A 24,564-nucleotide genomic window follows, 5' to 3' on the forward strand; every position below is an offset into this window, starting at 1 on the left:
GCGATCAACATTGCCACATGTTTAGCATCTGCTTATAGCTCATTCACATGTATGCTCAACTGATTTTACAGGAAGCATTGAGGAAAGGTGCACGGCCAATATTACAGATCCTGCCTGCTGAAAAATCCATCGTACCTCATTGTCCACACTTTTAAAGGTAGCAGCACATGCAAAATCCCCACACCGTGTAGGTGAGATTTAATTAAAAACCCATCTCCTTTGTGCAAATCCACACATACAGTTTGCAGCATTGTTAGTAACAGAAGAGAAGCCCCTTGCTCAGGAAACTGGTGTAGATGTTGGCTAAAAGTAGAAAAATCAATAGAAACCCACAATTTGCATATGTTTATAATATTTTGTAATTTTGTGTAGTATTTTTAATTTTTTTTTCTTTATTTCTTTTTTTTAACTTGAAACAGAGAAAGAAACACTCTGGGGAGGAAAAAGATGGGGAGAAGACAGACATAAGGATAAAAATTATTACAACAGCACCTGGAATTGATAGGCCTGCCTAGGAGAAACACAGGCACTGCCACAACACCACAGGAAATAGCTACTGTCTGAAGCTGCCCAGACAGTCCAAACTCCTTCGACTGGCGCTATAGGTCCAGGTCATAAAAATCGTCCAGATCCTCATGGAACAAGTCCCACTCGTCCTCTGAGTCTGTTAGGTCTTCATCGGCGCCTGCTGCCAACAGCATTAGAAGCATTTCGCCCAGTTCAAAGGTCATTACTTCTTCATCGTCATTGTCGAAAGGGTCACTTCCCTCACGCTCCTCGAAGTCCCAAAACCGGTTCCTACGTTGGGCCTAAAAACATGAGCCAGGGAAGATGTCACAAGATGGCCTACACTTCATTTTATCTGCAATATTCTCATTAATACAACCGATCTCATAAGCACACTCCTATCCTGAAATACTCTGTTACTGTGAGATCCTGTCTTCTCAGATCTCCAACATCCTCTGCATATCATGACTCTTTCCTGTGTCATCACAAGAAGCACACCCCTCTCCTGCTGTGGTTCTTATGACAACTGCTTCAAGGTTGTCCAGTCTCTAGTCACAAGTTCATTTTAAGAAATGAGTTGACTGCCGAACCCAAGAAAACACTGACCGGCATTTCTGGCTTTTAATAACTACTAAACCTCAAAGTACGATAAGGAGTTCTGCAATTTCCTAATATACTTTGTGTATCAGTTCTGCAGCATTTTCAAGATTCCTCCTTGCAGTCAGTGACTGGAAATCTTTATTACCATTTAGTACCTGACACATTCCCATCAACTGCATTACAACAGTTCTCAAACACTAGGCATAAGTTAGGAGGCAGAAGTCTTGAAAATGGCAGCAACTTACATTTAGAAAGACACTGTATCTAGTCACTTTGCGGACAACGGTTTGATTCCAATGGGTTTTATATAAAGGCCAGTATACGTTGATCTGCGTGACTGTCCTAAAGGTTTGCACCAATTCCTCCGAACGGTAATGGAGCCACAAAAGACTTTGCGATTGTACAAGATGGCATAAACATGGTTGCTCCCCCTGTCCATAGGTCATGTCTAGCAATGCAGCTCAACTCCACTGAAGTGAATTACACTTACAGGTAGCTTTCGATACAAGAGTCTACCTGTGGACAGATATGGTCCCTTAAAAAGGGGTTTTCTGGGCTTTTACTATTGATGACCTATCCTCAGGATAGGTCATCAATGTCAGATCGGCGGGCGTCTGACACCCCCCCCCCCCCCCAACGATCAGCTGTATAAGGATACAGCGCGCAAAGTGTGCACGTGCCGTCTCCAGTCTCTATTCCTGTTCACTGCTGCTGTCTACGGTCTTTGCCACCATAGACCGCAGCAGCGGACAGGAAGAGACAAGGGAGACGGCACGTGCGCAGTCTCCTTATACAGCTGATCGGCGGGCGAGGATAGGTCCTCAATAGTAAAAACCCTGACAACCCCTGTAAGATCGTAGCCATGTTTCTGTAATCCTGGACAATGTCTTTAGGTATGTTTGTGTCTGCTAACGTCTAACATCTCAGCCATAGCTGAAAGGTAAAAACCCCCATTACTAGAAGAGCTGTGAACACAATTGACTTACCCGATATCTGCTAGACATCCCCCCTTTTTGTCGCGGCTGTGGTTCTTCTATACGACCGTCGGGGTATGCATGTTTGTAGAAACAGTTGCCTCCAAATGGACAGGTGCCACGGCCTTCATCGAAATACCGACAAGATTTGTTGCTGAAAGTTAAAGAGAATAATAACATATCTGCCAGAAATCAAGAGGCTGCAGGTCAGTACACAAGCCTCTGCACCGACCCTGAACCCAGCTTTCCTGGGCTTATTATAGGCATTTTATACATCAGTGTCTTACAGCCTACACCCCAGTGAACTTCATTATGGAGGCTCCAGAGAAGGTAGCAGAACAGCAAAGTGCCAGTAAGAACTTTATGATAAAAGCGCCATCTGCAGGCAATTCCCACAATAGCATGCACGCTTACACAGGTTGCAATTTGTAGTAAGTAGGGGACTACAAAGTTTGAAAGGAATTCTCACTAGCCAAAAGACAAAAATTAAATGAGGACACAAGTGCCCAGTGTGTGGTCACAAGGCAGGCAATAGCACAAGCTCTTTAGTAAACCCCAACGCTGGAACCCCCATTGATCACGATACCAGGGCCCCATAACCTTTGCAGTCCCCCTGATTTGAACGGCGTAGCCGGTCTCACATACATATGGCTGTTCCATCCATTTCTATTGGAATTTAGGAGATAGGGGAGCGATGTACTCGGCTATCACCAGGACTCCCATAGAAATAGATGGAGTGGCCGTGCACGTGTAAGACCGGCTGCTCCAGTCATTTCAGGGAAGCAGCAGTGGATATGAGGTGCCCATTCTTGTGATCAGTTAGGGTACCAGTGGTAGGACCCCTACCAATTTAACATCACATAAGGAAAATAAAAGGTCAGTGTTCAGGCAGTTTTTCATGCAGTCTTTTAGTGAAAGACAAAAATGGATTAAAACAGAGGAGGAAATAAGAAAAGACTTCTCCTTCTTGCTGGACCTGCTTCTGCCTTTGGCTCAGACACAAGAAGCTGTAAGTAACTTTTCAAGTTCTTTTTAAACATTGGTAAAGAGCAGGAGGTTGTGTAAGAAGGAGAAAACTAAACCGTACTTCTCTTTTAAATGTCCTGTGCCACAGCTCAGGTCCTCTCCAGTCTGACCCCATGGTGTTCATCGCTCACATGACTGCTACAACAAATCACTGGCCTCAGGGATCGCAATTCCATTCATCCACATGACTGCTGAGGCCAGTGACTGATTGCAGTGGGACTTTTAAAATGTGTGCGTGTTTTTTTTTTGTTTTTTTTTATTCATTTAAAAAAAAAAAAAAAAAAACACACACGAGGCGGATTTCTTCCGAGCGGATTTTAAAATCTGCAGCATGTCAATTTATTTTATTTTTTCCTGTCTGGATTTTCTCCATTCGCTTCAATGGGGAAAGTAAAATCCGCATGCAGAAAATCTGCACCGATTTATGCGGATTGACCGCACGGATTTCCCTGCGAACATTGTGGATTGTCCGCACATAAATCCTGAACGTGTGCATTTGCTTAAACTGTTCTCAACTGTGGTAAAGGGGCTATTGCGTCTTCACAAGTATGATTCCTGTGTGTGACCACATCTTCCGATAGTGCTTCTGCACTCATGTATTCCTCCAGACGTCACCCTTCTAGCTGCACAGTGTTTGTACAGATCTCATTTGATAATCCCACCATATTGCTGGCTAGAAGCACATAGCTACCACACTACATAAGCTTTTACCACCAGTACAGCTGGCAATCTACAATTCTATTAGAAAGGAGGGCGCTACCTCATGGCCTCTTTGTACTTCTGGATCAGCTTATGTTTGTCCTCTTTCTCCTCCACCCAGTATTCACTTGGAATGACGAAGTTTGAGGTGATGCGGCATTCTGGACATGACCTGCACACAAGGAAACAAAGGGTTAGGTTAAGAGTTGAGCGACCCTGCTTTTTGGCAGGTTTGAGTTCAGGCTTTAACCGAATTAAGTAATGGAATAAATTCTCACAGAATCCATAACGTAATTCATTGCCGGCATGCCAAATGGAATGCCTTTAGGAGGCATGTATTATGCGGCATGTCGGCACTGAATTACGCGAGAACGGAATCCATTATGTAATTCACTTAAACCCCTAACCTGCCAAAAAGGCAGGTTCGCTCAACTCTAGTTAGGAACAGTCACTCCTCTTGTGCACCTTCTATTTCTCATGAAGTGAAATTGCTACAGCAACCTAAGGAGACCCTGGCCAATCAAACTGAGTTAAATGGTCACTTAACTTTTCACACAACTCTGCATAATTCAATAGTACAGGTAACCACAAGAAACTTTGTAATATGTTTAAAGTGCTGCCAGCGGCAGACTGCAGGGACACCCCCCCCCCCCCCCGACAAATGGTAACACCCATCTGGACCTTCACTGTAAACTGTTAGCAATTCATAACTTCTAGCAGGAATAATAAAGGAACGAATTGTTCCAGAATTGTTATTGCACAGGGAATACGAGTAGTTACTAGAACAGACATGTCAGGAGAGGCGACAGCTCCTCTTTAAAGGGAACCTGTCACCCGGATTTTGCGCATAGAGCTGGGGACATGGGCTGCTAGATGGCCACTAGCACATCTGCAATACCTAGGTCCCATAGCTCTCTGGGCTTTTATTGTGTTAAAAAAACGGTTTTGATTGATATGCAAATGACCCGATACGAGTCCTGTATCCGGAGATGAGTCAAGCGGAAAGGAGCCCAGCACCACCCCGCGTCCTCCGAATCTCCTCCTTGCTGGCTGACGTCAGAGAGCTGGAGCGCCGAAATCTCGCAATGCGCAAGCTAGCGCATGCGCAGTGTCTGCATCATGTTCATTCCCTGTACTGGCATCAGCACAGGGAACGAACTACGCATGCGCTAGCTCGCGCATCGCGAGATTTCGGCGCTTCAGCTCTGTGACGTCAGCCAGCAAGGAGGAGATTCGGAGGACGCGGGGCGGTGCTGGGCTCCTTTCCTCTGGACTCATCTCCGAATACAGGACTCATATCAGGTCATAAAAGCGCAGAGAGCTATGGGGACTGGGTACTGCAGATGTGCTAACTGCCATCTAGCAGCCCATGTCCCCAGCTCTATGCGCAAAATCATGGTGACAGGTTTCCTTTAAGCCAGTAGGCGCACACAGCCTACGGAGGGGCGTACAATGCTCCTAAGTGGGCGCTTCACATATTAACATGTCCAGTCACCATGCTTACTGGTTTTGTCCCTATATTATAGCTGGTCGAATATTCACTCACTTTATTATCTTGCTCTCAAACTGCTTGGCGCTTCTCCACCTGCGGATACACTTGAGGCAGTAGGAGTGACTACAGTTGGACAAGATACCAAAACGACGCTCGCTGGGGTTTGTTTTCTCATAAACGACCTCCATGCAGATTCCACACACAATGTCTTTACTGCGTTGGATAGCAAACGACAATTCCATGTCCTTCTCGTGAGCCTCAATGCATGACTATTGGAGAAATAAAATGTTTCAAATATTATACACATAAAATATATAATGCGAGCCATAATTAGTGTGCGGTGTAGGTGGGTAGCCGGACACATGCCGACAGGGTAGACAAAGATCCCACAAGCTGGATTTTAACCTACTCGATCCTCTAGTTTCCCTTTAGGCTGTTGCATACAGACTCTCCTTGTGGATATCTACCTGGCAGGGGAGTAGGTAATGCTCCCTGGGAAAAAGAATGCAAAGTAACTACATAAAAGGTGGTGCTAGAGATTTTCTATATTCTGGATGACAGCCTTTTGAATTGTGAACACTTCAGAAACATGTTAAAGGGGTTGTCCGGGCTCAGAGCTGAACCTGGATATACCCTTATTTTCACCCAGGCAGCGCCCCTGAGGATAGCATCAGAGCATCTCATGCTCTGATGTGCTCCCTTGCCCTGTGCTAAATCGCGCAGGGCAAGGGCTCTTTAGTTTATCATAACACACTGCCGGGCATTGCCCTAGCCGTTTTACTGGCTAGGGCAGTGCTAAATCCAACCCATCAGTGCCGGTGACGGCACCGGGCTTCCTGGCAGACCCATGGAGAGCCCCGTTACGTCAACTGATCTCCAAAAAAAAAAAAAAAATGCCTTTGCCCTGCGCGATTTAGCGCAGGACAAGGGAGAGCATCGGAGAATGAACTGCTCCGATGCTCCTGTCAGGGGGGCTGCCGGGGTGAAAATGGAGGTATGTCCAGGTTCAGTTCTGAACCCGGACAACCCCTTTAAAGTGTAAAGGTCCACCATGGACCTGCATGTAGTCTTTGTACACCGAGTAAATCTAACGAGGGAATTGTCTTTTATGCAGTGCTTCAGTATAGTATTCAAAGAGGATCTCCAAGGTAAAGGTTCATGATAAGGAGAATTAATACTTTTGATATTTTGCAGCTTCATTACCTTAATATGTTGAGACCTCTGAGTAGTGTCTGTTGGATGAAGCACTTGTAGCCCACACATATCACACGGGTCTCCATGCAGATACACACAGTTTTCTCCATAACGACACTCCCCTACAGTGGCATATGGACAAAGCTGCTTCTTCAGCTCTGGGTCGGCCGGTTGCTCCTTGTTCTCCTCTTGAGGTGCAGTTCCCTGAGTGTCAGTGTCTGGGCCGGATGGAGCTGCAAGTAAAACAAACAGGGAAATCTCAAACTAACCACATAGCTGTCAAAAGTCCTGGAGTAAGGGGACATCTCAGGAGGCCTCAAATTGTAACCTCACACCTGCCAACTCTCCTGGAATAAGGGGAGATCCCCAAGACGAGTCTGCAGACCTCTTGGGTGCTCCACATACTCACTGCTCCCCATTACTGCCCTTCCCTGCGGTGGTACCTGGGAGCAAAATGAAGCGCAGGAACGGTTAGAGGCAATTATTTGAACTTCTGGTAGAAGTGGGCTCTAGTCTGGGGTTTAGCCAGGGATCTACTCTGGTGTGTCTGTATATAAAAGTGGCATCTGATCTGAGTTCTTCACAAAAATCTTAATCATCTTAAAGGGGTATTCCCATCTTAGACAATGGGGGCACATCGCTAGGATATGCCCCCATTGTCTGGTAGGTGGGACTCACACCTATCTCGTAAACGCAGCCGAAAACTAAGCCAGCAAAGTGGCGGCCACAGCCAAACGCTTCTATTGGCCCGCCGAAAACAGCCGAGCAGCGCACTTGGCTATGAACATGAGCGCTCAACACTTGTGCGCTCACAGCTTCCATTCACTTCTATGGGGCTGATGGAAATTTTAAGCAGTCCCATAGCAATGAATATAGGGCAGCCATGCATGCGTGGTGCACCTCCCTTCACTTTGCCAGCTGTGTTTACCAGATGCTCCTGTTCTGCGTTTTTGACCTGCACCTGGTTTTGGCTCACAATAACTGATGGAAATAACTGACCAGATAACTAAAGTGTGAACTGAGCCTTAGGGTGTCTGGTGTGTGGTCTGTATCCATTTTGGGTGTCTGCTAAAGGGAATCGTGAATTCTGTGACTAAAATGCCCTAGTTTGGGGGAGGGGGGTTGTCTTATATAAATTGCTTAGGCGTATGGGAAAAAATAAATAAAATTGTGCGCCGTGCTACGCATGCTACTCTTTGGAATCTCCCAGTTGTCCCTCTTCAAGGTTGGAAAGTCGGTATAACCAACCCCTCAGTAACCAAGAAATCAGGGGTTAGATCGGGACAAAGTTGTAATGTGATGTTGAGAGCAGCCAGTGCCGCAACAGCAGAAGAAACAAGACAGCCCTTCTAATGTGTTGGGCAGCAGCCATCAGAAAAGGCCTCAGACGACTAATCTGCATAGCCACGTCCGCATTCCATTATACAACACAGACTATGCTGGGGGGACCTCTCTGAAATGTGGAGAAAGGAATAGTGGAGAGGTAACAAGTTAGGCCAGAAATCAGATTTCCTCTGGATGCTGGAGAATAACTGACATAGGTGCTACGTTGCAAGGGGTTCTAGAAAAACGGACAAACCCTGTAAACTGCGTAAAACAACAAATGAATTCACCTTTTTGGTCCTTACTTCGGCTCTTCATTTTTCTGGCTGCAGCGGTGACATTCAGTGCAGAGGTCACCTTTGCAACCAATCACTAGCCTCAGCAGATGTCCAGCGATTACCAGTGGTGACCAGTGCATGGAACCTAACCTCTGCAGCCAAGAAGACTGTCAGCAGCGAGAGGACTGGAGCACAGGAAGAAAATTGGTGAGTATGCATTTGTTATTTTAGGCCCGTGCTTTGGGGACTGCAATTTGCGTTCCCCAATGCACGGCACGTGCGAGACACGTTCATGTGCATGAGCTCTTATGGTCTCAAAATACATGCAACATCAGGTGTCTAGAAAATGGAGGTAGCAGATTCATAAGGAATTTAATGGCTTTATTGTCTGTCACTCCACAATCGAGATAACTGCGAAGGGCTGTGCCAACAAGCATTATACAGAAAACAGCGAAAAAAGCAGCAGTTAATAAAGTCAAAATACATGAACAATATTCTACTCATACCTGCACTATACTTGTAAGAGGCAACAAGACCAATTGTCTGGCTGATCAGGGAGGAGGGATCAGTTATCACTATGGCACCAGGGCGAGGAATGTGTGTCCAAAGGCAACTCCCCAGGGCGTCACGCACACAGCAATAGACACCTTCCCCACCTCCCCCAGGGATGAGATGTGTAAACACTTGTGAGCATTAAGCCCGTCTCTGCAAGCCCCTTACACACCCGAGGTTTACCCAAGCACCATACATTAGGGCCACATCAGCTGGACAACGGCGCAATATATGGCAAACTAAAAGGTTACAATATTCTTAAAAACAAAATATTTAAGAGGTTCCATCAAATGGGCCACTCCTGTCCATATGCCCTAGAAGAAGAAGAAGTCAAAGCATCCTCAGCACCCTACTCTCTATGAAATACGTCCATCTAATTTCTGTGGCCGGATTATCATCTCTACATTTGCTATTATAATCGGGACACAGAGTTGTCCAAAGCAGACTAGCCCTTTAAATTAGGTCACTGATCAGACCCATAGAAAATTGTTCAGACATGGTGGATTTGTTGGGAAACTTTTGCCCAGATTCCACACCAAAAATACGCCACAATTTTACAGTACGACACTTGAGGATCTGCTGTAAATGTGAGGATAAGTCATCTGATGTACACCCAGTAAACTAGGAATTTACAAGGTGTGCTTCAGCGGTGGAGGAGACATCTCACTTTATTTAAATTTTTTTTTTTACTCTTTGCGGTTTAATAAAAACTAAATGTTCCCTCCCAAGCAATTACCCCGTCCGCAGTAGAGTTGCCCCGGCACAAACTCCACGGCATTGACCCAGTCTTCAGCTTGGGAGACCCCAGCTGCCACCTCGCTAGCTGCCTTCTTACTGTTAATGTCACTGCTGGTTTCCGGGAGGGACTCAAGTGGACTGCTCCTCGTCCCAGAGGCATCTCCGATCATTTCTTGCTTTAGTGGTTTTGTGTGTTCATACCTAAGGAGGAAAAACAGACAACAAGGATCTAGTAATGCTGCATTAGGCAAATCGGGCCAGGAGGTCCGGTGCGGACAGCTGGGCACCACTGATAATCTCCCCCACCTGCAGCGGTCTCCATAAACACAGCACCCGCGCTGATAGTATCTGCAGATCATAGTAGAGCGGCTGGTGGACAGATCGTGTGAATAGCGGCAGTTGTTTCCTTCTTTGCAGACGCCGTGCATAAAATATCTGGAATGACAGATAACAGACAATTAAAAAGTAATCACGTAATCCTTGGGCCGGAGCTGCCCTTTCTATTGAGTGCCACACTTACTACAGTGCTGCAAGTGTAGAGCTTCTCTACTACTACGTCCCCATGACAACTGTTCCTGTCTGTGCCTCGGCCATCACTGCTCACCCACAATAAATCCAGTTTACCATCATGAATAGTGATTACCTATTGTCCCCAGAAAAAAAAAAAAAAACACACACACCACACCACACTTCTGTTATCCCCGGCAGTCCTATATAGTGTGAATGGTGCAACAGGTCCATCAGGATAGGGGAACATGAGCCTTGTTCTACAGATCGGTTCCTGGGATTGGACACCAATCAGTTAAGGAGGTTCTCCGGGAATAAAAAAAAAAAAATAAATAAATAAATAAAAAAAAAAAAAAAAAATGAAAATACCTAAATATTACTTTATTAAAAATACATTCCCAAAAACATTTAAATTAACTATAATGGCTCATTTAGTCTACGGAGCAATCGGGAGAAATAAAATGGCCGCAGTTGTATTAGTACACACAAAACCTGTCCTAATCACACAGGAGGCCAAGTTTCTTCACAACACTCAGTCTGTCCTCTCTGTGTACTTCATGTCTCCTCATGAACTCCATTCCTACAGATATTCAGCTGAAGATGATATTAAACTGTGTTCAGGACCATAATCCCTGACAAGTAGAGCAGAGAGGAGGATGAGGTAGCTCTTTACCTCAGTGTTGTGAAGTGACTTGTCCTGCTGTCTGATTAGGACAGGTTCTGTGCACTAATAGGACGGTGGCCATTTTGTTTCCCCTGATGATTGCTCCCCAGACAAAAATAGCAAATATCCAAGTTTCAATTTCTCTACTTCTATAATACATAGTAATAATTACAAAAAGAGTTATTACTTTACATTCCCCATATGTCTACTTCATGTTAGGATCATTTTGGGAATTACATTTTATTTTTGAGGGAAGTTACAAGGCTTAGAAGCAAATCTTGAAATTTCTCTGAAATTTGCATAAACCAACTTTAAAAAAAGGACCAGTTCAGGTCTGAAGTGACTTTGTGAGGCTTACATAATAGAAACTACCCAAAAAAAAAAAAAAAACAAACACACACACACATTCTAGAAACCACACCCCTCAAGGGATTCAAAACGGATTTTACAAACGTCATTAACCCTTTAGCTGTTCCACAAGAATTAATGGAAAATAGAGATAAAATTTCACTTTTTAGGCAGATTTTCCATTTTAATAATTTTTTTCCAGTTACAAAGCAATGGTTAACAGCCAAACAAAACTCAATATTTATGGCTCTGGTTCTGTAGTTTACAGAAACACCCCATATGTGGCCGTAAACCACTGTATGGGCACACGGCAGGGCGCAGAAGGAAAGGAATGCCATACGGTTTTTGGCAGGAAGTTTTGCTGGACTGGTTTTTTCACACCATGTCCTATTTGAAGCCCCCCTAGAGTAGAAACTCCAAAAAAGTGACCCCATTTTAGAAACTATGGGATAGGGTGGCAGTTTTGTTGGTACTAGTTTAGGGTACATATGATTTTTGGTTGTTCTATATTACACTTTTTGTGAGGCAGGGTGACAAGAAATAGCTGTTTTGGCACAGTTTTTATTTTTTGTTATTTACAACATTCATCTGACAGGTTAGATCATGTGGTATTTTTATAGACCAGGTTGTCACGGACACGGCGATACCTAATGTATATTTTTTTATGTAAGTTTTACACAATGATTTCATTTTTGAAACAACAAAAAAAATGAATAAAAATCATGTTTTAGTGTCTCCATAGTCTGAGAGCCATAGTTTTTTCAGTTTTTGGGTAGGGTATGATTTTTGCGGGATGAGATGACTGTTTGATTGGCACTATTTTGGTGTGTGTATGACTTTTTAATTACTTGCTATTACACTTTGTGATGTAAGGTGACAAAGGCTTTTTTTATTTAATTTTTTATTATGGATGTGGCAATAGCTAATATGTATACTTTTTTAATTTACTTAAGTTTCACACAATAACAGCTTTTTTTTTTAACAAAAGCCATAGTTTTTTTTATTTTTTGGGCGATTGTCTTAGGTAGGGGCCCATTTTTTGAGGGATGAGGCGACGTTAGATTGGTACTATTTTGGTGGGCATACGCCTTTTTGATCGCTTGCTGTTGTACTTTTTGTGATGCAAGGTGACAAATCAAATGGTTTATTTAGCACAGTTTTTATTTCTTATTTTTTACTGTGTTCATCTGAGGGGTTAGGTCATGTGATATGTTTATAGAGCCGGTCGATACTGACGCGGCGATACCTAATATGTCAATATTTTGTTATCCAATATTTAGCAATTTTACACTTTATTTGGGGAAAATGACATTTTTGTTTAATTTTACTTTGAACTTATTTTTTTGGGGGGGAACCTTTATTTTTTCAACTTTTTTTCTAATCCCCTTTACAATGCATTCCAATACTTCCTAAGGAAGGCATTGCGCTGCCTCCTATGCCATCGGGTCCCCCCTACAGCCGCATGGGGACCCGATGGCACCACCGCAACCTGTAAAAGCTGCAAAACGCCGGTCTGTATTGACCTGCAGTTTGCGGCGATCGCCGACACGGGGGGGACGGTTTGAGCAGGCACCTTGTTCCGATTCCGCCCGGCGGTGATCGGAACTACACATGACGTACCAGTATTTCAGGTGCCCTTAAGTACCGGGACATCATGTGTCCGGAACAGGTTAAGCTTAGCACAACCCTGGGGGTATAAACCGATGCCAGACACTAAAGAGAAGCATCAGACATGTTCAAATCCAACATGACAAACCAGTATAAGCAACAAAGAGGCAGCAGTGGTCGTCCCAGGGGTTTTAGGTGCATACAACTTTATTGAATCCCAATCTGTACCTGGTGATATACAAGCGCTAGTTAGAGGCACAGAATGAATCCAACACTGTCCATCTGGAGGTGGGAAACCCAGTAACTGCCTCCTGCACAACACACAAGTGCACCCTGTTCTCCACCAGAGAACTCAGGGGTGAAGTCACATTACAAACATGAGTCCCACCTTCCTGCTTTCAATGTCAGCAGAGAGAACCTCATGAGGGGAGTCACTTGTGGTGACCTAGCATAGTGGGTCAGCCATTGATGTGAGAGGTGAACGTTGGCTATGAGGGTACAGGAGGGCGGACCGGCACAGTGGAGCAGCTCACCGCCAAAATGAACCAGGGGGCTACTAGATACGTGTCTACAACAACCGTTCAGTGAACCCTACTGTGTATGAGGCTCTGAAGCAGACGGATGGTCACAGCACCTCTGCTTATGAAGTATGGGAATTGGACCTCCTCTAATTGGTAAAGGGTTGCCTTCTTCATCGAATCACGTTTTCTAATTCATAGAACAAATGGACATTGGCATGTCAGGTGAGAAACATCACAGAACAAAACACCCTGCAACCATTACTGGAGGAACACAAGCTGGTGGTGGCAGCGTTATGGTCTGGGGAATGTTTTCATGGCATTATCTGGGCCTGCTCATCCATGTGGAAGGTACTGATTTGGGTATGAACCCATCCTTGCAGATCACATACACCCATACATGCTGATGTCTTCCCTAGGGCGGATAAGATCTTCCAGCAACACATCACACGGCTAGAGATTTCTGTCATTGGTTGGAAGAGCATGACCAAGACTTCCAAGTACTACCCTGGCCCGTTAATTCCCCAGACTTGAACCCAATTAAGTAGCTGTGAGACCACCTCGATCCTCATGGTAGCTCGTGGCAGCCATTTAGACAGGAGACCACCCGTCAGTTGTAAATTCACTGAAAATGTATTTTAAAGCATTGCTCTCCCGTATGTAAATTAACTTGTTGAAGTCAAGGAGGTCGGCAGGAACCTGGAGGTCAGGCTTTCCCCGCCTGCCCCCTCCACCTTGTCTGACATTCTCCAGGCCAGGGACCATGGTCCTCTGTTCTCATGGGATCCCGTGCAAGCTCTGCTCACTTTTGGTGCACAGGGTGCTATAGAGAAAAGAGCATGTGTAGTGAAGCGCTGATGCCAGGAGCTATATAGCACTACCCCCTGGGCATGAACCAGACGTGCAAGCGAACAGAGCCTGCGCTGGATCTCCTGTGAATTTACAAGTGACTCAAAGGAATCCAGAGTCACTTCTGGAGCCATCAGAACCAGATGAAAAAGGTGCTGTGGGTAGTGGAAAAAATAAATATAAGCCATTTTTTATAGGGATTATGCTCTATAAAAAATATCATATAGTACATTAGAATACCTTTCTACCAGATCTAGGACCGGTACCTCACATGGAGCCGGGCAGCTCCAGGGGGTTCTGCCCTTTCAGCCTGGCAGCTCCAGGGGGTTCTGCCCTTTCAGCCTGGCAGCTCCAGGGGGTTCTGCCCTTTCAGCCTGGCAGCTCCAGGGGGTTCTGCCCTTTCAGCTGCAGCCCTCGCCCTGTAACTGCCACAGCTTCTGACAGAACATAAGGCTGGTGGTAGCTGAAGATTTAAACTGAGCGTGTGCGACCAGCTCAGTGAGATGGACAAAAATAATAATAATAAGGAAAAGAACAAACAGCAGATGGCGCTATACAGATCCATTTTATTGAATATCTCATTGGCTATACAAAATTTTTAATTACATGCAGTTACAGAAGGATTCAGATCCAGGCGCTGGTTTGAAAACTGTAAGATATTTATGGTGACAACCCCTTTAACTGCTGGGGCCACACTACCAGATCTGATCACACAGCCCCTCGGCGTGTGGACGCTCCAGGCTCGGCCTCTTCTACGTGGGACATTCGTACGGCCTATTCTGCGATGAATCGGTGACAATCGGGTACGTGCAGATCTTCCCTGTGTGGACAGACCCTTACAGAGAGGGGGCTACAGCAAGAACCATGGGCCCCTGGGATGCTGCCCACAGCAATGACATGCAAGGGGAATATATGGGTTGCCATATAGGAGGAGCACATATCTGGGAGGGGGGCCTGATCAGAAATAGCTACTTACCTCAATGCTCTATATGTCACCCCCCACTGTCTGCCTACGACCACCCATCTCCTCACTGCACCAGCCATCCAGTGTAAAGCTCCCCCTCCTTACAGCCGTGTCCTCACATAACCTACTTTCCCTCTGCCATCCCCTCCCCCAGCCGAGCAGCGTCACTTACCGGCAGGTCACCTGACGAGTCCAGCCACCCACGGGGGGATTGTCCGGGAACGCGGGCAGCGGGATCTTCCGTGCTGCGGCTGATGTAAGAGGTACAGGCGCCGCCGCAGCTGCCTCCGCCATTCCTGTTTATCCCCCCCTTCCTTCACGACGCCGGAACTTCCGGGATCACATGCTTCCGGTCGGGTACCACAAATCCAAAACTTCCGGCGACAGAAAAAAAAACCTAAACAAAACAAGGGCCAATTAGAAGGGCCCCTGATCTGTGACTGACCCCCTTGCATTAGGTCATCCCGCTCTGCGTTGCCATGGCTGCAGATGCGAAACTGACAGAAACTGGCTAATTCTATTGTTCTTGTAATTCTATGCACTTTTATATTTTATTATTTTTGTAAAAACATTTTTTACCTTTATTTTTTTTACTTTTTTTTAGTCACCTTGGGTGACAATAACTGGCAGTTAGAGATGAGCGAATTTCCGCTTAGGAAATTCGCTTGCGATTCGTTTCCTGGTGAAAGAATTGCGTTATGGATTCTGTTACCGTGGACCATAATGCAATTCTATGATGGAATGCATTAGAGGCATTCCGTTATTCATTCCGTCCTAATAGAAGTCTATGGGCTGCAAAACGGATCCGTACCGTTTCCGTTATGCACGGGAGTCCATGGTAACGAAATCCATTATGCAATTCTGCTTTTACCAGTCAACTAATTTCAAAATATGAATTTTGCTCATCTCTATTGGCATTCATTAGATTGCCCATAGTGTTTATTGATGGCTATGCAGCCATCATTGAACACTTCATTTGCAATATAACACTACAATGCTGCCACCTAGTGGCCTGTATGGGTATATTCCTGAAATATACTCCGACGCCTGCTTGAGGCTTCGGGCTATTTCAGCAATGTAACAGGTTCCCCAATCTCAGCCGAGGAACGCTGTTACCGAAGCGGAAGGACTCGGCTTCGGCTTCCGGATCGCTCATTTGACCATGGCATCTGAAGGGGAAAATGTATGCGATCAGCCTTATGGCTGATCGCATACATGTGACGCGGGTCTCTGCTATTTAAAATAGCAGAAACCCCGCGGCTATGGCGCTTGCTGTGTGTGCCTGCGGGGGCGCCATGTATAAGACCAGACTTCCGCCGTACCACGGCGGAGGTCCTGAAGGGGTTAAATCCTGCCACTCTCTCTTTCTGGGAAAGTTGGGTGATGGCCAAGATGACAACCTGGAGGCGGGGCTTGAAATGGTTGTCCACATTTAAAACACTTCTCTGATTGTAGATGTTCTCTTTCCTTTTCTTCTTCATCAAGCCCAGACCGCCATGATGACTTAACCTGATGGCTGCTGAGTTTGCTGCAGAGAAGGTCCTCAATTCTGCAGCCATCACCAGCCTCTAGCAACAGAAAGAAATCCAGACCACAGAAAAGCCCCCAAAATTCAGACCGCTCCATATCAGTGATGGCTAACCTCCAACACTCCAGCTGTGGTGAAACTACGACTCCCAGCATGCCCCTATTCATTTCTATGAAGTTCTGAGAACAGCTAAGCAAGGGGCATCTTGGGAGTCATAGTTTTACCACAGCTGGAGTGCCGGAGGTTAGCCATCACAGGCCTAGATCAAACCAGGGGCGTTGCTAGGGTCTCACAAAATCTGGGGCCCAAGCCCCAATAAATATGGACCAGTTCTCTAAGTTGCCACCCCCTCCCCCCACACACTGCATTTTCCTGTACTTGCTATACAGCAGCACATACCTGTCATATCCAGGGCCTCCCAGGTGACGTCTCCTCTGATGTAGATCTTCTCATCATCTTCTCCATTTGGTCCGTATAACTTCTCTCAGCCGCCTCGTCTTTGCAGAGTGTAACACACGGACATCTTAGCTTCTTCATTTTTCTATCAGCATCTCCCAACCTGGAGTCCCCACAGTGTTATCCTGCTGCTCGCTGTGCCCCCAATACCCCCAAATACTATCCTGAAAAAAAATGCCCCCCATAGTAATAGTGCTCCTCATAATCCCACCAACAGTAATTCCCTTCTGGAATGCCCTCATTAGTAATATCGTCCCCTATGGTGCCCCCAACAGTAATAATGCTCCCCAAGAGTGCCTCCATTAGTAATACTGCCCCCTACAGTGCCCCCAACTGGGATAACGCTCCCCAAGAGTTCCCCCATTAGTAGAAGAGCCCTCCAGACTTAATAATACCCTCACAGAGCCCCCAGTAGAAATAAAGCCCCCCTATTCCCCCCCCCCCCCCAGTGGTAATAAAGCTATCAACAGACCCCTCAGCAGTAATAAGGCCCCCCATAGTGCTCTTAGTAGAAGTAAGTCAGATCTATAAGTCCCTCCTATAGAGCCCCCAGTAGTAATAAGAACGCCTAATGTCCCTTGTAATACCCATACAGTGCCCCTAGTATTTATACTGCCCCCTACTGTTATAATGCTCACCCTGAAGTGCCCCCAGTATTTATACTGCCCCCTGCTGTTATAATGCTTGCACCCAAAGTGCCCCCAGTGTTTAGAATGCCCCCTGTAGTTATATTCCTCCCTCCACCATATAGTCCCATGTAAATAACATCACACCATCTCTCCTGCCCTCTCCAAAATACAGTCCTATGTAAATAACATCACTCCACTCCCTCCAGCCCCTCCAAAATACAGTCCCATGTAAATAACATCACCTCCTCCCCAGCTGCCTTCAACATACAGACCCAAGCAAAAATTATCACCCCATCCCCAGATGCCTCCAACATGCAATCCCATGTAAACATCACCCCCTCAAAATTCAGTCCCATGTAAATAACATAATTCCCCCACCAGCCACCTTCAACATTCCGTCCCATGTAAATAACATCACTCTCTCCCACAGCTGTCATCAACATACAATCCCATGTAAATAACATCAATGCCTCCCCAAGTCCCTTCTGACACACAGTCCCATGTAAATAACATCACTCCTTCCCTCAGCCGCCTCCAACATAGTTCCATGTAAGAGCGCGTTCACATCACCGTTATGTATTTCGTTTTTGTTTTCCGTTATAACGTAAAATAACGGAATCAATAAGATGGAAGTCAAAATCCGTCATAATAGAAGTTTATGGGCAGCATAACGGATCCGTCTGGTTTCCATTATGCAAGATGGATAACAAAGTCACTGCCTGTTTTACTGGTCACATGACCTATGATGTCATCACAGGTCCTTCAGCTCTTCCAGTGCATTAGATTCAATTGCATTGCCGTCCTGAGGATGGCAATACATTTGTATCTAGCAGGCAGGCAGGATGTTCGGGTCCTGGGACAAAACATCAGGGGCCCAGGCCCCGAATGTTTTAACCTAGCACCGCCCCTGGATCAAACCCCTATTGGAGTAGTTCTCCTTTAAGTCTGTAGATCAAGGCTAAAGATCCAAATCCACAAAGATATTCAGTAATACTTAACCAATACCATTTATCGTGTGCGCAGGCATCAGCTTCTTGTGGGGGTGAATTTGGGCCAATGTCTGTATGATGGTTCATGTTGCCACCGTTCCGTGCACCCTCTTCTCATCACTTTTGGGTGTCAGTTATTGCCAACGTGCTTTATACCTCTCATCAGTTCAGTATTTCTTGAGTTAATGTTCCTTCGTCTTGTGTCTGTGCAGCGTCCCACATATGTGTGTAAATGGGACACTTTAAACATCTGAATATATATATATGTGTTTATTTGCAATGTATGGTATTTCCTATTATCTGGCTGGCAATGTCATTACAACCATTCGCCCCTAGGTGGTGCTGGCACCACATAATATATAGTGGGGTATGTCTAGCTTAGAGCAGAATGTTATGTTAGAGTCACAGTGAGAGATGAAAAGTGAGTTCATGGATTAGAGAAACAGGCCTAAATCACCATGTAGCTGTTTTCCTTTCCTCTGGGGCGTGATCAAGCCTGGAGAAGACAACCACAGCAACCAAGCACCAGACAGTGAGTCTATGTACAAAGATGCCGAGAGCCTAGCGAGGGTAACAGCTAACTATAGCTTATGGACCTCATTAGTACAAGTGACCAGGAGTAGCTTTCCGAGTGCCTGGACAGTTAGTGCGCAGAATTGTCCTTATCCACTACACAAGCCTTCCGGGTCATAGTGGAAAAATCTAAACCTTTTCTGAAGCGTATCCTGCAAATAATGAAGCAGATGTGTTTGCCGACCACAAGGGAGATTGCCCTTAATGGATAGCTCATAGTAACTATATATCAGCATACTTAGTACCAGAGTGCTATAGAATGAACTTGGGATTACCACCAGGATCCTTGCCTGTAAAGTATCAGCATTAGAAGAATCCCTCCATTGACAACTGCCACTACCTGATAATAGGATTACCGGTGAACTTATTATTATCTGTGCTATACAAAACGCTTTCCATTGATGAACTGTACCAACTGTCCAGAGACTATTGATTCTTCAGTAAATGTTCAACTGGTTTACAACAACCGACTCCTCATTCTTACTACTGCTACTCTCAACATTTGCACATTGCGGTGCTGTCGTCACGAACCAGGGGCCCAGCCGCCAAAAGCACCCTAAACACCACCACCATCAAGGGCACCTCAACTTCCATCTGGCTGGTGTTCCCTGCAACAGAGAGTGCCCCGGAAGATTTCGTGCTGTCTTCCTCATCACTGCACTGCCGGCCCAGGGAGGCATCTGCTAACCGTGAGTACAAACAACTACTACCCCCATCGGCCCACCGTGAGCCTCACATGTTTTCCCTGGCGTGTCCCGGTCGATGCATCTGCTTCTGACTAATGAGTTTATATATCCTGAGTTGTTACTTTCCTATGGATTTCCTAAATTGAGTGTCATGTCCGTGGCTGTGCAACATTGATTCTGCTGGCTTTTTGCATGTTTTGTCTTTGTCTGGATTCTGTGAAGGAGCTTCTGATCTGTTTGTCCGCCTGGCCTGTTCCTTATCTGTCTGTCCACCTGGCCTGTTCCTTATCTGTTTGCTTGTTCTTGGTCTGAATTCAGTCCTAGTTCTTGTGGTCATGTTCCTGTGTCATGGATTTTGCCTGATGTCAGGATTATGGACTTAGATTCAGGAGGGGAGCCTGCAGGGTCACGCTGGACCTCCCTCTGTCAGTACTCCGTCATCTGAAACCAATGAATCTTGGCTGCCACCACTCGTCAGGCTGACGAGACACCTTTGCATAAAATAACACCTAAGTACCCTCTACAGCTGCTAGCATTCACAGGGTTAATAAGTCAATCTAGGCAACACTTCTTCTAAGGTCATGGATTCGTTAGAACACAAGAAGGCTCTTATAAAAGTGAAGTGTTAATATAAATAAAAGGACAATGTGTACAAACAATGGGGTTATCATAGAAAATACAACATAAAATATACAGACATATACATACAGTGCAAAATAGCCGTTTGTAACATAAAAGGGATAAAAACAGAACTTAATACGTTATGTGATGGTTGAAGGTATTCTGTCACCAGATTTAACCCTATAAGCTAGCTGACATTAGTGATGTGCTAATGTCAGCTAAACCTAATTAGCCTATTCCTACTTTTAATGTCTGCATTCTGTCTGTCCTAGTTCTGTTTGCCATGTTCTTGAGTCTGTTCTGCTATGCCCCATTTCTGAATCTGGACCTGCTATATCTGAACTGTTCCATGGAGTTCTGTGTCTATTCTGTCTTGCTGTGTTTATGCTCACGTTTATGCTATGTCTGAACTGTTTTCTAAAGTAATGGATTTTGTAAGTTCTTTGCCTGTTTGTCCTCAGTCTGGTTCTGTCTATGATCTTGCTTGTGGTTTTAGTGCCTTGCACTGGTGATTCTGACCTTGTGTCAGCTGCCAACTACATTGGGACTATTCCAAGAGATGGAGGCCTGGTGGCCTCCCTGCATCAAAGACCAGATCCCTGTATGAGGGTCAAAGGGTGAAATCCAGGGGTCTGCCAGTATCTCAGGTCTCAGGTCTTGCCTAACATCAAACCGATCCATTGGCACAGTGGTTTCACAACCATGGTCTGTAAAAATCACCCCTCCCCTCTTCAGCTGGCTGTGATCTCAGCCAGCCTGGAGTAGGAGAGGGGGGGGGGGGAGTGGAGGAGCTGACAGCTTGCACAGAGGACAGAAAAATCCTCCTCTTTCATAATCCCAGAGGGAGGATAACATGGACTTCAGTGCATGTTACCTGTCCCCCTTCTTCCATCATTAACTGAGCATACTTGCTCTCTGATTTTCACTGAAGAGGAATTGAATATATTAGCCATCGCACGCTTAATATAAATTTGGCATCATCATAATCATACTGGAGAACGCTGAAGTGTAGGGTGACATATCAACTCATCTTCGCGATCAACTCAGCCTGTTAGCACAGTTATGATTTGTTACATCCCACTCTGATACCCTTTTTTATTGCTCTGCCTGGTTAAAGGGGCAGTCCCACTATAACAATGTATCACCTAACCACAGTATGAGTTATAAGTATCTGATCGGTTGAGGCCTGACCACTGTAGCATCTCATGGACAGGGGAATTGGCCGTGTGAATGGAACAACTGCTCTGCTGCTCCATTCATCTATATGGGATTGTTGGAGATAGCCAAGTACTGCACCGAACTTCTCTTCGGCTGTCCCATATTGTTGAAAGCAGCATGCTTGACCATCAGTCCATTCATGTCCCCTATTCTTGTAATGGGTGGGCATCCCAGAAGTTGGACCCTCAGTGGGCAGATATTTGTCACCAATCCTGCAGATAGCTGATCAATTGGTATAGTGGACAACCCCTCTAAATATCTGTGTTGTTCATGAACCAAGAACCAATATAAATGGAGCTATAGACAGATGCCTCCTATCAACAGATGGGTCACTGAGTTTCTTCTACGGTAAGATGAGAACAGCCGAAGAACAACTTCTTATTGGTAACCAGGGAATCTGTCTGGGAATTTAGAGGTCAGAACCTCTGGCTACCAGCTCTCGATTGTTTTTTTGCCATTTTGATAAAATCTGAAGGAATTCAAAGTAATGAAGTCATTTAGTTTTGTGTGGTTGATTTTGAAAGACAAATTGTTTTTATGATCTGACATGGGAAAAAATAAGTCACTGTTTTCAGTATTTTTCATTTTTAGTAATATATCAAAGTAGACGTATTACGAGCCCAAATGTTTACATTAATATAATACATGACGATAGTCTCATTAATCCAGATTAATATGAACATTTAAGAAAACATATTGAAAGGACAGGAATATAAAGTATAGCAGACAAAGTGACAACATAGTTAAAGGGGTATTCCATAAATATCTGATAGGTGTGGGTCCCAAGAACAGGACCCCAATGCAGCATGATGCCTCCTTAGTGCCCCCACACAGTATGATGCCCCCTTAGTGCCCACTATAGAGTATGATGCCTCCTCAGTTCTCCCTTAGCCTTATGTCCCCTAAGTGTCCCCCACACAGGATGATGCTCTTTAAGTGCCTCCTAATGCTGCATTATGCTCCCTCAGTCGCTCCCACACAACATGATGCGCCCTAGTGCCCCTCACACAGCATGATTCTCCCTTAGTGCCTCTTTATGCTGTATTATGCTCCCTTATAGCTGTACACACAACATTGTGCCCTCTTGGTGGCTCTTCATGCGGTATTATTCTCCTTTAGTGGCGCCATAAAGTATGATGCCCCCTTAGTGACTCCTCACTTGTGTATACCAATGGAGCCAATAGACCCTATTGTCTTGTCGTCGTCTACATGGGAAAAATGAAACTACATGCAGCGCTATTCTTCCTGTCAAATCTGAACATGGTCTAGTTTCTACATGCAGTTTTAGAAGCCAAAATCAGGAGTGGATCATAAAAAGAGAGAGAGAGTATACAGGATAGATACAACCCGGGGGGGCGGGGGCTCTAGGAACTTAAATTGGTCCTGGAAAAAATACAAGTGGCCCCATGTTATGGGGCAACACAAGCCACAAGTAGGCAGGGACAACAGAAGTAGTTGGAGCCAGCAATACCATAGTACGGTAGTGATACAGTTGAATTCAGGAGGGCACCTGTGGCCGCTGGCTAGGTGCAAAGGTACCTGAGGATCTCAGCATTATTTATTATGTACCTGGCCAGCAGTTGTGAGGAGGGCTTGGGTGGCCCACTGGGCATCGGCCCACTGGAAAATTTCCCTGTAGGGTCCTTGGCCAATCTGCCTCTGGATACAACTTCTCTTTTTTTTTATTAATTCCCGGTGTTGACATGCAAAACTGACTGTGTGGTTCTACCCTTAATTTGTGTCCTCCTCCATTATTAAAGGGGTTTCCAGGTTCTGAACCTGGACATACCCACAATTTCGCCCTCAAAATTACACCACAATTTCATGCTCCAATGCTCTCCTTTGCCCTGTGCTGAATCGCACTGGGAAAAGGCATTTTATGGAGTTCCGGTGACGTAACGGGCTCTCCATAGGGTAATCTAGGTAGATTATTCCGCCTAGCAGTGATCGCGGTGACGTCACTGGCACTGTTGAGCGGGCATTAGCGCTGCCCTAGCCTGTAAAAGGCCTCCGCCTAGCAGTGTGTTATAAACACAAAAACCCTTTCCCTGCTCCGACGCCGATATCACTGGGCCTGCCTGGGTGAAATTCTGGGTATGTCAGGGTTCAGCTCTGAACCCGGACAACCCCTTTAAGTTCCCATCAGTGTCTAATCATTGTGGATTGTGGATTTTGATGGCCACATGTCAGATGTAGTGACGTCATCTGGACATCATGAAGAGACCGTGGACAAGATCAAGACTCGTAAGCCTTCATTGATTCTTTTCAGTTCACGTGAAAGAGTTGAATGATTTCTGCTGGTATAAGTACTTCACCATCAAGATCTGAAAGGATATAGGATCCAAATTTGAGGCTCTCCAGTGGTCAAGAAGCTACAATTCCAGCATGGCTTGACAACCTTTGGCAGTCAGTGCATGCTGGGACTTGTAGTTTAAAAAATAGCAACTGTCTCTGAAATCGACCGATTATCACTAAGATCATTTGCTACAACCAGAACTTAAGGACGTTTAGCTCAGTCCAAGCATAAAGTTATTTAATCTTTTTTTTCTACAATGGTTTGTGGTCCCTTACAGGCCTCGCAGCATTTACCCCCCCTCCCTTCTCCCCCTGTGTCCTTGTTAGGAAGCAAACATGGTGCCCCGGTCCACCCCCTCCCTTCACCGGCTGGTCTATTGGTTAATGATAAGCTGGAGAGTATTGGACTACAGGACAGTGTCACAGTGACTCTCCCCCCACCTCCTTCTTGGGCTGCATGTAAAAAGTAGCGTGGGTGTCTGAAGGTAAGAATGGCACCAAATCAGTCCCCTGTGTTAAATCTGCCATATTGTATTCATTCAATGTCCTGCTTACCTGATACACTTTTTTTTTAGGAACTTCATGCTTAGTAGAAGAGTCTTTACTCTTTAAATATACATGTAATGTATTTTGTATGTATTTCATACGCTTTACTGAAAGCAAACCTTCCTCCATAGTAGACCCTTTGGGTGATAAGCTGAATTTGACTGGTCTCCTTTGTCAAATCA

The 24,564-nt window shown here is 45.3% G+C and overlaps 2 protein-coding genes across 4 annotated transcripts in view; one reads left to right on the top strand and one right to left on the bottom strand.

Moving 5' to 3' along the window:
- Positions 1-341: 341 nt before the first annotated feature.
- On the bottom strand, positions 342-15,172 carry MKRN1 (makorin ring finger protein 1). 2 transcript variants are annotated; one of them, XM_044271759.1, is made up of 8 exons: positions 15,014-15,172; positions 9,690-9,818; positions 9,481-9,584; positions 6,502-6,725; positions 5,353-5,567; positions 3,868-3,978; positions 2,094-2,235; positions 342-809 (listed from the first exon to the last, which is right to left on the bottom strand). In XM_044271759.1, exons 1-8 carry the CDS (start codon positions 15,133-15,135, stop codon positions 600-602), a joined length of 1,257 nt encoding a protein of 418 aa, XP_044127694.1. In that variant the 5' UTR covers positions 15,136-15,172; the 3' UTR covers positions 342-599. The 2 variants fall into 2 exon arrangements, with proteins under 2 accessions (XP_044127694.1, XP_044127693.1); XM_044271758.1 differs by having other exon boundaries at positions 9,382-9,584.
- Positions 15,173-19,670: 4,498 nt separating this feature from the next.
- LOC122921949 (pseudouridine-metabolizing bifunctional protein C1861.05-like) overlaps positions 19,671-24,564 on the top strand; it is an 84,289-nt gene continuing 79,395 nt past the window's right edge. Inside the window, exon 1 of one of the 2 annotated variants that reach the window (XM_044272291.1) lies at positions 19,671-19,705. The gene's annotated coding sequence lies outside the window, so the exon portion shown is untranslated. Of the gene's footprint in view, positions 19,706-24,266; positions 24,322-24,564 lie in introns of those variants that run through there. The other variant, XM_044272290.1, reaches the window with a different exon arrangement.

Source organism: Bufo gargarizans, chromosome 11 (assembly GCF_014858855.1).
Source record: "Bufo gargarizans isolate SCDJY-AF-19 chromosome 11, ASM1485885v1, whole genome shotgun sequence".
Taxonomy (NCBI): Eukaryota; Metazoa; Chordata; class Amphibia; order Anura; family Bufonidae; genus Bufo; species Bufo gargarizans.

Excerpts from the sequence above, each read along its gene's own strand:
- MKRN1 (XM_044271758.1), bottom strand. The coding sequence starts at position 15,135 with ATGGCGGAGGCAGCTGCGGCGGCGCCTGTACCTCTTACATCAGCCGCA. Across the intron at positions 9,819-15,013 it reads ACTCGTCAGGTGACCTGCCG|ATATTTTATGCACGGCGTCT; the intron begins GTAAGTGACGCT and ends CTGTCATTCCAG. Across the intron at positions 9,585-9,689 it reads GTTTATGGAGACCGCTGCAG|GTATGAACACACAAAACCAC; the intron begins GTGGGGGAGATT and ends TTTCCTCCTTAG.